Here is a 13,228-nt window from a genome sequence, read left to right on the forward strand (position 1 = left end):
AGACAGGTCCAGTTTACTGATGGCGATTATGTAATTATGTAATTTAGTGCGAAAAACCTAACTTGTCACTTTCCAGGATGTTTGGTGGGTCAGGATCTCGATCACTACACATTATAACAGCATCCATATAATTATGAACTATCTGCGGGTCAAGATTGACGGGGGGACACAGGGGAAACACACCGTCATCATCATCATGACATCTACCGTCACCACTCTTTAGGAGCTGCAGTGCCGACTTTCTGTTTGAATTACACAGCAGTTCGTCTTTAAGGAAGAGATGCTTCGCTCTGTGTGAATCACCATCGGCGGAGAATTGGCGAACCACTGCTCCAGAGATAATGCAGAGACGCTGTGTCAAAAGGGCTTCTGTGTGGGAAGACGGGGCCCTGCCGCTGGCATACCACAGAGTGCAGCATAAGAGCCCTGTGAGGAGTAGCAAGCCAGAGAAAACACTAGTTGAGATTTGGAGGAATAAAAACAAAGATGGAATTGGTTTCAAAGCCGAACGCGACAGCTGCATTTAGGGAGCACTACGGATTCAAACCGAATGACCGTGGTAAACCACTTATCCTGGACGAGCCGGTATGTCGCATTTGTTGTAAAACAGTAGCAACTCAAAGCGGCAATACAACAAACATGCGTCTGCACATAAAGCGTAATCATCCGATGCAATTTTCCCAGCTGGGAAAAAAAAAATTCAACTAAAGCTCTAGAGGGGCCGTCTCCGTCTTCCCTCTGTCTTAGTCAACAAACAAATTACAAACAGGACGGTGCAAAATGGTGCGCACTCACAGACCGTGTAGTTTGTTACATCGCTAAAGAGATGCAGCCCTTTAATACTGTCAAAAAGCTGGCATTATGACAAATGCCGCAAACATTTGACAGCTGGTACGAATTGCCTGGGAGAACATACGTGTCACAAACGGCAATTCCACAACTGTACAACCGCATGAAAGACGACATACTAAAGGGTTAGGGTTGCTAACAGAGACTGAGAGTCCTTTTTATTTATTGCTTTTGGTTGTTTTGTTTATTCATTTTGGATATTTAAAATGTCTTCTTCACATTTCAATTCCAATGTTAAATATTCTTTGGAAATAAAAGTTTATTGATCTTTGAAAGGGTGTTCTTTCATTATTATGCCATTATCATTATATTATTTGAAAAAATGGTCTCAAAATTTGCTACCGTGACAGGCCTAGTCCCTGCACACTGGCTCTATTCAACCCTCCTTCCCTGCCGGCATGCCTCTCTACCTGCAACCCCGTCATCATATCCACATCACCCTCTAGCACCAGTTTGTCGAATAAACCACTTGTTCACTACTTCCTGTCTCCACTGTCTGCATTTGGGTCCGAAAATATAATCTCAACCCCAACAATTCAGTGTACTGTTCCTCCTTTAGTACAGCCAGTGTCACAATGCTGTCAGTGTCCTCCATCCACCATCCTCCATGTGTCAGCTGATGTCAGCTGACTGGGACGAAGTGTTTTTGGTGGCGAACAGGTCAGACCTGTTTCTGATCATGTTGTAGTGGCAGTGACAAAAACTCGTGTCTGCAGATGAGAGTCACTGTTGTGTTTTTAAAAATCCTTATCTAATGAAGTAGTCACATGGACAAAACACACAACCATCTCAGCATCCTGATGAAACAACTGCCTTGAGAGGAAAGTTATTGACATACAAACTTGTACTGTTTGTTACAGCAAAAACTCAAAACAGTTTAAACTACAGTCCACAAAGTTTGTTACTCTTAATGGCTTAATTGCCTGTAAAAAAAATAAATAAATCTGAAATCATTATTGTGTAGTACTTTATTATAAGTTAATAACATTATCCCAAGAGTTGGCTGGAGTCAAAAGTGGAGTTCCTATTTCTGAAATCAGCCAATCAGCTGAAAGATGAAAAACTAAAGTAGCAGTGTTTTCAAACCACTACACCTTTGTCAATATATTCTACACATTCTTTTACTACATTAAAATAACTTCTAGATTTATTTTTTTTTTTAACTGTACATGTTACATCATCTGAACACGCAGTATTCATGAACTGCTGATAATTCCGGGTGATTGGGATCATCTGATGACTCTGTCCTTCCCCTCACCGCTGCCCTGTTGATCTGACAGACGCTATAAACAAATCTGATGAAACCTCGCCGAGCAGTTTCAACTAAAGCTGTGCGGGTCATGAGATGCACGTGAGAAGCTCAGAGAGAGGCGTGGTGTCAGGTGTCAGACAGTCATAAAACACACTCCTGTACACCTGAGCTCTGCTGCCGTCAGTCTGCCTGTACTTTTCCTCTGTTTTTATCTTGTTCTCCTGATTTACCTATGACCACGACAAATTTTGCGGGAAATAAAACATTTATTGATACAAAACTTTGAATGAAAGCTTATTGGATCAAATGAAAGATATAATATATAACAATTCTGTACGTAAATGTCGACAAACTAGACCTTGGTTTTATTTTGTTGAGTTGGGTATTTATTTACAGTATAGTTACAGTGTGTTTCATTTGGTGGTCTGTCTCTATAACTGCTGGGGAAATATCAGCAGATACATCAGAGTGAGGAGGACATTGAACTTGACTAAATGTAATGGCAAAATGTTGAGACAAATACATTTTTGCCAGAGTCACGAAGATAAACACTGACCAACAATGGTGGTTGTTTAACAATGATAACTCTCCCATGCCACTAATCATACTTATTATTATTATTAAAATCAAAATGTTTAACACACTCTAACCGCCTTTAGCTTTGATTACAACACGATTTCGCTGGGGTGTTGTTTCGATAGGCTGAGTGAACGCTGGTGCGTTTGGCTGTCGCTGCTCACTCCAACACTTAGTTTGTTTGTTCGCTTGCTGATCTGTTTTCTACAAAATACTGGATTTAAGCTGAAACCATGGTGAATCTCAAAATGCTGTTGTGGATCACACTTTCCACCATGCTATCCTTCATTGCCACTGCTAACCAACTGAGATACTCACCGGATGAACTGTACCGGCCTGGTCAAACTACGAACCTCCAAGAGCTCTTCAGCTCCACCGAGACCTTCTTTTCCGGTGACCAAGGTCCATTCACTGTGGATCTCGCCGTAACCACAGCTGTGGTAGCGGTGACGCTGGGACTGTTTACGACCCGTCATAAGTTCCGCCCTCTACAACATCCGATCCGTCACCAACAAAGGTCCTCTGGTCAGCGGCTTCATCGCAGATCACAAGCTTGACTATTTATGTCTCGCGTAAACCTGGCAGCAACAGAATGATTTCCTACATCTAAATTTGCATAAAGCTTGCGCACTGTATACCAACAGACAGTAGAAGGAGAAACCGAAAAACAACAAGAAGAAGACGAAAATGGCTAGTCGGCTGTCCATAATCCTTTTCCGCTCAGCGTAGTGGCAGAGGAGCATAGTACTTTGCCCTAGTAACCCTATTAGGCTCAATATCTTCTGCGGCACGAACACAAGCATGTAGTCCGCCACTGTTGTTGTTGTTCTTATGAGACGTCGCGGGGTTCAGAGGTCGAAGGCTCGAGGTCGAGGGGTGGGGCGATGGCGTCATCGATACGCAAAGTATGCAGATTTGCTGTCCAAACAAGAACGCAAGGGCAACGTTTTCAAAATTTTCCACCCTGAGACCAGGTTTCAAAAAAGTGCGTTTACAGGATCCATGTGGACGATCGGCCAAAATGATGCAAAACATGTGCGTTTACACACAAAAGCATTTCCATGTGAATGCCCCTAAAACTAACATCACTACCTGATCAGTCCTTCTTTCAAACTACTGGCTGTTAAGCTCTGTGGACCTACACCCACCATTATTGCTGTTCTGCACAGACCACCCAAACCATCAAATGTTTTTATCTCTGAACTCTCAACAGTTTTAACTTTCCTTTGTGCAATGTCTCCTAATATAATCCTTATGGGGGATTTTAATGTTGTTTGTCCTCCTACAAGACAGTTACCAAGTAGCCTCTTCTGCTTTCCTTCTCTTTCTTTGTAAGTATTCAGGTTCTCCCTCAGATTTCACCAGAACCAGGCCACGCTCCACACACACTCGTCTCAACCCAACACACAAACACGTACACGTCGGTCTTCACCTCTCATCTCTTTTCTAGCTCTCATTCTCTTCTAGTCTAGTGGCATTAAAGGAAGCAAAATGATTTCAAAGATAGTTGTAAGGATTTAAGTTATTGTTAAAGCCCTTACAAATGCCCACAGTTATTGGTGTTAATCAATAATAATGTAACTGAAAATGTTTAATAACAATGTAACACTTTCCTTTTGGTCATTTCAGAGTGCTTCCTGGCCTGTCATCTGAGCATTTAGGCTGTTCCGACATAAAGACATGATTAAAGATTATAGCCTTAATATTGACAAAAGCCACCTTTCAAGCTTTTAAGGGGAAAATATGTAAGACTGAGTTAAAAATATCTATTTCTTGTGTTGCAGAGAAGTGAGCATGCAAACCAGCTAGCTCCAGCCCGTCCCGGTCGAAAGCTTCTGTGTAAGCAGTGAAAATGCCAACACTTGTCCCAGAGACCCCAGGCCAGACTGCTAGCTGCACAGCTTAATGAGCTTACTGGCCAATGGTAGCTACGGTTAGAGGCAGTAAGCGGCTCCTCCAGTAATGCAGTGATTTGCCTTGTATGATTTGGATTTTTTTTTCTTTGCAAAAGTAAACAAGAAATCCCAAACTAGGTGTGTGGTCATTTGTGACATTTCCATAGTTTGCTATGGCCAAATCTTGCTCGGCCACAAAAACAAATCTAAAGGATCCTGATCAATATTTTTGCAGTTGTGTGATTTATGAGAACACACAACTTAAAATATATATAGATAAATAAATAAATAATATTACAATCGGCTGATACATTGATTTGTTAGAAATTCTAAACTACGAAATACCAATATAAGAGAACTCTAGTATCAGTCGCACCATACTTATGAGTAAAAACTGTTAAAATTATTGAAACTGTAAATCTTTAACACAGCGTCCAAAACAAATGTCTTAATTTTATGTGTACAATAATGAATTAAGCCCCTGACACTAAATATTCATCACTAAATAAACAATCGAAGACACATTTGAAGACGAAAAGTTCAACACTCTTTTACACTTTTATTGGTAGAATGAATATAATAACTTCATAACTGTCACCACCCTTTGATTCAAATGATGCTACTTCCTGATTGGTGCATGCAGGTAAATAACATAATCTTTTTCACCATCAGCCCCGCCCAGCGAGAAGAGCTTAGACAAAAGTAAACACAAATACAGAAGTCTCTCTTGTAAAATGACTTGTGAATTGACTTGACACATTTCTGTGGCCTGTTTGTGTTCCCTGTTGGTGGAAAGACGCTGTCTCGTCCATCAGGTTTTACAACAGTCGTGGTGGCAAGATGTGAGATAGCGTTGCTCCAACCACTACACCTAGTTATCAAATACTCAGTAATACTCAAAAAAACTACTTAAAATACCAGCATTACCCAGCCACACTCTGCTGTATAGATGTGTGATATGGAAACAAGTAAAGGGCCTTGTCTCTCCCGCTTTCTCTCTCTGATGGTTTCACAGAAACACACTGTCTGTGTCACCATCATTAACTTTTAAGTTCTGTTTGGACACCAGGCTTCCGTTGACCTTCTGTTAAGGATCCCATGCTGGTTTCCTGTGTTTTTATGTTTCCGTGCGGGTGTCTGTGTCTCTGTGTGTTCTAATTTTCTTTTCTCCTTTTTGTTCTTGTTTTTGATCATCATGGTTTTTTTTTATGTTCTTCATTTGGGGAGGAAGCCTTCCGAGGTTGACTTTGCTGTGTATTTTTATGCAGAGGTCAATCGCGTGAGGAGGCCCACCACAGGGCCTCCCTTCACTCCTGCTCTCTTTCTTTTTCACTGTTTTTTTTTCATCTGTCTCTCTGCTGCAGGACAGAGACAACAGGGGTCACCGTAGTGCCATGGAGGCTGACCTCAAAATTAAAAAATAGACTGAGATCTCAGAGACACTTGAAGAGACAAAGAGACATTCAGAAGGTTCGTCATGTCCTTCTGCAGAGGAGGAAGAGCAAAGAGAAGGAAAAACATCACGAGCAAAAGCTTGTAACAGAAGCCTTTTCAGATTTGCTTGTGTTGAACCACAGATACATTAATGCTGGTACTGCATGTGCAATGAGACCAAGATACTGAATCTATACCAGTATCATTACTGCTCAAATACAAATCTGAGATCCAAATACAAGCTGTCATAAATCTAAACAACCAGATTTTCTGCCTCTTTTGATAAGGAGCTGAAGCTGATGACATCACCAAACTATTAGCTGTTGTCTGCTTTGCTTAGTAATAAATGAAAAAGTCTGCGTGTGTTGTCCATGTTTAGCCCATTAACTGCAAGTTGCATTTACATCACTGCTGACTGCTTTCCAAGGCACTAGTTTTTAGATTAACTACCTGGCATCAAGCCGCGCTGAGTTTCCATTACATTCAGGAAAATATAACATTCTTCTTCAAAAATCAAGTGATAAAGAGCAGAAGTGTGAACACTGGTGGAGATGTCAGCCCTCCCTGTAAATAATGCGGTATTGTTTGTTAAAGTTACATCAGCTGTGTGGTACGGCTGTTCGTATCTCGTTGTTGCATTCATTTACTGTCAGCCATCTGAAAACTGATTATGTTAGTTGTCTAAATCCAGAATGCAGGCTAGCTATCATGGAACTGTTGAAATGCATGTGTTTGTTTGTTTTGTTTGTTTGTTTTTTTACGTTTTTGATTTTTTTAGCACTGACAGTATACTTAACATCATGACCTTTAAAAACAATCAATTAAAGGAGAAAATAATCCATAATTCCACAGTGAAAATAATCATAAGTAGCAGTACGATACAGAAATCCAGCTTTTATATTAATGCAAGAGTCATAATAATCCAGTGATTTAAAATATATTAGTCTAACAGCCACAGGCGACATTTTCCTGCGTTTGGTACTTTGACTTTTAAAACTTTAGTTTTATTTGACTGATTATGCGTACAAGCTCAGAGGTGTACCACCATGTAATGATGACGCAACTTTGACGGAAAAACAGCAAGTAAGGAAATAGTGACTTGATCAATGACCCATCCTCACATAAATGTCACAGTTGTGGTGAAATTAATGGAAACCAGTAACTGCTTTTAAAGGTAGATTTCTGAAAACTAAATATATTCTTTGTGAAGTGGTCTGCAGTATAGTTTGAATGTGTTAGTGCGCTGAAACATCATATGTGAGGATTGTTGTTGCTGAAGTAGTGCTGATGCATCCCTACTCATCACTTAGGTACGGCCACAGTGTGCTATGTAAATACCGTAAGAAACATGTTTGTGTAGTGTGTGTTAGATAGGAGGACAAAAACAAGTTTTGTACCTGTGAGATGGATCATGTAGAGTTTTGTGTTTGGGTAGACGAGACATGTATCATGTGTTCTGTTGTACATTTGCTAAATAAAAAGATTATTTGATCTAAAACTAAAATGGTGTCTGATGTTTAGTTGCAGTTAAATTTAGTTGGAGGTCTTGGATCAGCACCTAGTCGTTCACCTCAGAATGTTTCACTTGGTAGAGAGATTTCTTTGGTAACATGACTTGCAGCGTTCGCTTTCTTAGAAGTCTGTCATCACCAGCTGCCTTCAGTTTTCTAAATGGGCTTATTGAAATCATCTTGTGTAATCAGCCTTCCTTGCAAACAAGTGGTGAATAAAGACGTAAGAAGACAGTCATTGAGGATGTGGCCCCATAATTGTTAGTAGAAAATGTCCATCCATATACACTGCAACATAGATGTATATTCAAACACAAACACAGGACAAACAAGATTATAGTGTAAACAAAATGTATTTTACAATTGCATAAATAATACAAGTACAGCACACTTCAGGAGTGAGACCTGCCCATTCCTGCAAGGAAGTTTCCATGTCTACAGTGTACACTTTAACATTCAACCATTCTGTGCAAAATACTGTCGTCACGTGGGCTACAGTAGGAAAACAAGCAGTGGGACCTCGTGCTCCATGACATCCATACATGAAATAAAGAACAGTCCACTTCCTTGGAAACTCCAGCATTTTCCAGTGCAGTACAGGCCACACCTTGTGCATGTAGCCTGTACATGTAAGATGAAGCTGAGAATAAACTTCACACAAAAAAAGAAAGGAAGAGGGAACAATGGATGCGTTTAGATTCTAGCTAAAATCATGAATGATCGGGCTGGCAGAGGAGTAGAGCTTCCTCTTCACCAGCCGGTACTCTGGTCTCAGCTTTAACACTTTGCTGGTATCAAAGATTTGCATGAGGGCCGGCCAGCCGTCCTCCTTGTCCGCCTTGAAGATCACGGACAGTTCAAATGTTGGGGTGACACTTCGGTCTGGGAAGATGCGCCCCAAAGACTTCAGGCCATCTTTGTGCTCTACGTAGACCTTGATGCAGGCGCCCTGGAGCCCGCAGGGCTCATCAGCCGAGGAGCGCACCACGTCCTGTCCCACCCTTGTAGTCATCTGGCGAGGAAGCAGCAGCACCTGGCAGTGGAGGGTGGAAGCTTTAGCCTCTGTGAGACAGAGCTCGATCTGCCGGGTCACATGCTGCTGAAGGAGCCGCTCTTCATGCTCCAAACCTGCATCCATGTTGGCAACTGTAAAAAAAGAAAGAGTGTTGTTAGAATAAATCAGTCTACAAAATTAAAAGTTTTATGTATGCTGAAACTCAAATGCAATTCTAGTGTGTCATAAATAAATTCATAAGTTTGACCCTTTGCCCTATCAAATGTACTTTTACTCATTACATTTATCACATGATGAATGTCTTGCAACACTGCACTAAATCATCAGAGTCAGGTCTTTGTATCAGCAGCTGAGAGCAGAAGCAGTGTGAACATCTCAGCATGACATCAGCTGATTCAAGACCAACATCAGTTACATCAGAAACATCCTCAACAGAGAGGTCAGCTTATTCTCCTGCTCTTCTGCCAAGTCATATAGTTCTAGTCTCTATGTGGTTACTTTAACGTCAGCGCATTAATATTACAACTATTCAAACTCTTACTACTATTTAACTATTAAAAAAAAATATTACAACTAAGTACACTGACTTTTTAAATTCAAATTTTTGCCGTTTCTTATTGTCTATCACTCACAAAATCTACATTCAGCTATTTAAAAACAACTTACATGGAGAGTTTTCCGTCTCATCGCAGCTTTCGACGCTTCCCCGCCGGGCTGAGGGGCTCCTCGTGCCCGGGGAGGTGAGCTGGGAGAAATACTTTCCAATCATCTCTACGACGCTTTCTTCCTCCGAAAAGAAGAGCAGAGCCGTGGTATACACCGTCCCGATTCCTGTTCGTGAAGCTCCGGTTTCTCCTCCAAGCGAGTGGTGTGTGTCTTCTCCATGTATTGAGTAAAGGTGAGCAGAGCGGCTGTCGAGGGGCAGCGGAGGCTTTTATACCGGCAGGTTGCATCAGCTGAGCCGCTCACATGTGGGCGGGGCTAACGCGGCAGTCCAGAAAGTTCCTGGCAGCTCACGCGACATGCCCTGACATCTCACAGAGGGAGGAGGAGCGAGCCGACAGCTGTGACGTAGAGAGGTAACTATTGGTCACATACTGCACAGAGTGATAGAGTTAACTCTATGGCACTGATACTGCAGAATTACAGGACCAATAACTTGTATTTGTTTTTATTTGTCATTATTTTGAGAGTGGGGGGTTATTTTACAGCAATAGCCACCTAGCTGTACCGGCCACTAGCATCACAAATAGCATCAGAGCTCATTCTTCAAATTATGCCTTACTTATAATTATTGTTTTGTCACTAAATACTACATATAGAAATTCTCATCCAAAACATAGGCTATGATTATCTGATGTGATGCGGAGTCAATTAAAGCTACCTAACAGATCTCTGTTCACTTACGTTTCACTAAACAAACACATTTATTTGTTAATAATGAGGGGTAGATGAAAAGCAAGTGTTTTCAGGGCACATACCGATACAGATAATTAATGATTACAGATAACCCATCCGCAGTAAAGTGAAGTTCTTAATTGTTCCATTTTCAGGTACTTTACATAAGTATTTCCTTTCTCTGCTACTTTATACCTTCCTCTTAAATGTGCGGGATCCTCAAATATTTATTATTTTTCATGAGCACGGTGTGCAGAGTGTGTGCTGGAAGTCCATCAGTGAAGAAGAACTTTGGATCCAAGTGCCATTTTTACATTTTTACTGTACAATACAATAGGTGCTTGCTTTGGGTAGTTGCCCACTCTTAAACTTCAGATATAAATCCCTCCATGGGAAGAAGTTTGGGCATACCTGACCTAGAGAATTAGAGGGCATGGACATTCAGCTGAAAATATGATAATGCCAATTTGTCTCCAGGCAAGCGTTTAATTCAACATATGTGGAAATGTTGGGACCCACAGATGAAGTAATTCATTGTGGATTTCAAAATTGACTCTGAACTGAACTCAGTGTCCCAGAATATCCCATTCTTCACACCTAGGTGCAAATTCAGCTTTGAGCTACTATTGGTCAGGGTGACAGACTCCCCTCTGATCAGATGGTCAAAACTCCAGCGCCTTCCTTGTTCTTTCTCTCTCACTCGACGCCTTCTACTCCTTCGACTTCTTATAGGAAAATGGAGAGGGCTTCTTATCCTCTCCATTTCCCCCCACGGAGCTGCCTGCCCTCAAGATCTCTTCTTCTGGGCCTAACAGCTGTGTAGAGCTGCGAGCTGCATTCCCAGCCGGCCCAAAGAACTAGTGATGTGTCAGTCGTGAACGAAACGGCTCTTAGAGCCGGCTCTTTGAAGTGAATGATTAGAGCCGGCTCCTGTCTGGGAGTCGGAGCCGCTTCTCTTTTTCTTTCTCTCTAATTTTTTCCTGTTCAAGCTGCACGTGTTTGGCCAACTACTTGATGTGTGGTGGCATGTGTGTGTCCACACTGAGCAGGAGCAGGAGGGGGAGGGGCTTACAGACACAGCACACATAGAGGAGAGAGGCAGACGCGAGAGGGAGAGAGAAAGAGAACAGCTGCTGCAGAGACAACGCTGGAAAGGTGACAATATGAGTGACGGCAGGAAACGAAGCAAAATTTGGATGCATTTCAATAACATTGGTAATACTAACGCAAAGTGTAGAGTATGCAAGGTGAAAATATCATATAGAGCAGGCTCTGCAAATAACCTGCACAGACATATAAGAACCGTACATCCATCAGTGCAGTTACAGGAAAAGAGACAGGCAAGTGAACCTGCAACTACTGAAGGTGCCAGTTCGTCTACTGCAACTGTTGCTGCTGCGTCAGTGTCTACATCCAGTGCATCACCACAACCACCTTGACCTCCAACCCAGAGCTCGATGAGACAATTTTTGTAAAAAGCAATGACCTCAGTAAGAGAGAACACAATTGATGAGGAATTGGCTGAAATGGTTGCATCTGATTTCCAACTATCTTCGATCGTGGATGACAAAGGATTCAAAAGCTTTACTCATGCTCTCAATCCAATGTATGCAATTCCAAGCAGGAAAACTCTCCCAAAAAATTATCCCAAGCCTATAAGACAAAGAACGTGCTTCACTGCAAGAGAGAGTTAAAAAAGCCACAGCAGTTTGCCTGACTACTGACTGCTGGACATCCCGAACCACCACATCCTACATGTCAGTTACATGCCACTTTGTTGAAAATTACAAAATGGTGTCCTGTCTTCTGGATTGATTTTTTCATTGACTGACACACTTCTGAAAACTTAGCAGAAGAGCTGCTCAAAGTGGCAAAAGAGTTCGACGTGGAAAACAAAGTGGTTCGCTGTGTTGGTGACAATGCAGCCAACATAACAAAAGCAATTGAAATCCTGAAATGGACCCACCACCCATGTCTTGCACACACAGTTAATTTGGTGTAAGAGATGCTCTGAAGGTGATGAAGCCCACTGTGGACCAAGTGAAGGCGATGGTGGAATTCTTCCACAACAGCCACAGAGAAGCTCAAATCTACTCAACAACAGATGGGCATGCCTGAGCTGAGGCCCAAACAGGAATGTATTACAAGTTGGAACTCAAACTTTCATATGCTAAAATGGATTCTGGAGTCCAAGGATGCAGTCATCTCTACCCTGGCTGTCATCAATGAACCTGTCAATGCTCTGAGCCAAGAGGAATAGGAGGTACTGCAGGAGGCATGCACTGTTCTGGAGCCATTTGAGCAGGTCACAGTGGAGATCAGTGCAGACAGGTACAGTGTACAAATGTTATCACATTATTATTATTGTTATTATTATTATTCTTCAATGATTATTATCATTTTCATTAGTTGTTGTTGTTGTTGTTGCATCATTGGTATGAAAATCAGATTAGACATGAATGGAAATAATAATATATACTGCTAAATAAAACAAAGCATAATTCTAACAGTAATTGTTTACTCTTTTTTTAATATGTGTTAGTTAGTGGCTGCTCTCTGTTCATCCATGGAAAGAAAGTTCCACGGAATTGAATACAATAGTAATCTCACAGAAACCAGCATGCTTGACCCATGATTCAAAAAGCTGTCCTTTAATGACAACATAACGGCTGATGAAGCTCTTCAGAGAATATCTGCAGCAGCAGCAAGATACAGCCAGCCAACTCTACTGCCGGAGGGCCAAGAGGGAGAAGAGACGATTCGACATTATTCAAATGATGCGTCACACAGGCTCAGGGTCTCTGTGTGCAACTAACCTCTATAACCTGGCATCACTTCTCACACACACAGTGTTGGGGAGACGTAAACTACATGTAGCTGAACTACATAGCTTAACTACAATTTGCTGTAACTTGCTGGTAGTTAAACTACATTCATATTTTGTGCTGCATCAAGTAATTCAACTACTTTTTGGGTCATTTTATGTAGTTTAACTACTCAATTTACAAACTACAATTTTGACCAATAACATGAAATATTTTTTTTATATAAAAAAGACCTATATAATATAAATTTTATTTTATTTTTCTTTGAAAAAGGCATGAAACATGTCATGACATGCTGAGCCAACGCTGTCACTAGCCGTTTTTAAACAGCCTCTCCGCATTATCTACATAGTTGCCAACTCTCCCGATTCACGCGGGAGACTCCCGATTTTTAACCCTATCTCCCTCGACGCTCCCGGTCAGTAATTTCTCCTGTTAATCTCCCGATTTTACAGTAAAGGAAACAAGTAAGA

At 41.4% G+C, this 13,228-nt stretch overlaps 1 protein-coding gene across 1 annotated transcript; it reads right to left on the reverse strand.

The window, feature by feature from the left end:
- Nucleotides 1-7,851: 7,851 nt before the first annotated feature.
- Nucleotides 7,852-9,468, reverse strand: LOC115568331 (DNA damage-inducible transcript 4-like protein). The gene is made up of 2 exons (XM_030395524.1): nucleotides 9,199-9,468; nucleotides 7,852-8,663 (listed from the first exon to the last, which is right to left on the reverse strand). Exons 1-2 carry the CDS (start codon nucleotides 9,299-9,301, stop codon nucleotides 8,218-8,220), a joined length of 549 nt encoding a protein of 182 aa, XP_030251384.1. The 5' UTR covers nucleotides 9,302-9,468; the 3' UTR covers nucleotides 7,852-8,217.
- Between the last annotated feature and the right edge of the window lie 3,760 nt (nucleotides 9,469-13,228).

The sequence above is a fragment of the Sparus aurata genome, chromosome 18, assembly GCF_900880675.1.
Source record: "Sparus aurata chromosome 18, fSpaAur1.1, whole genome shotgun sequence".
Lineage (NCBI taxonomy): Eukaryota > Metazoa > Chordata > Actinopteri > Spariformes > Sparidae > Sparus > Sparus aurata.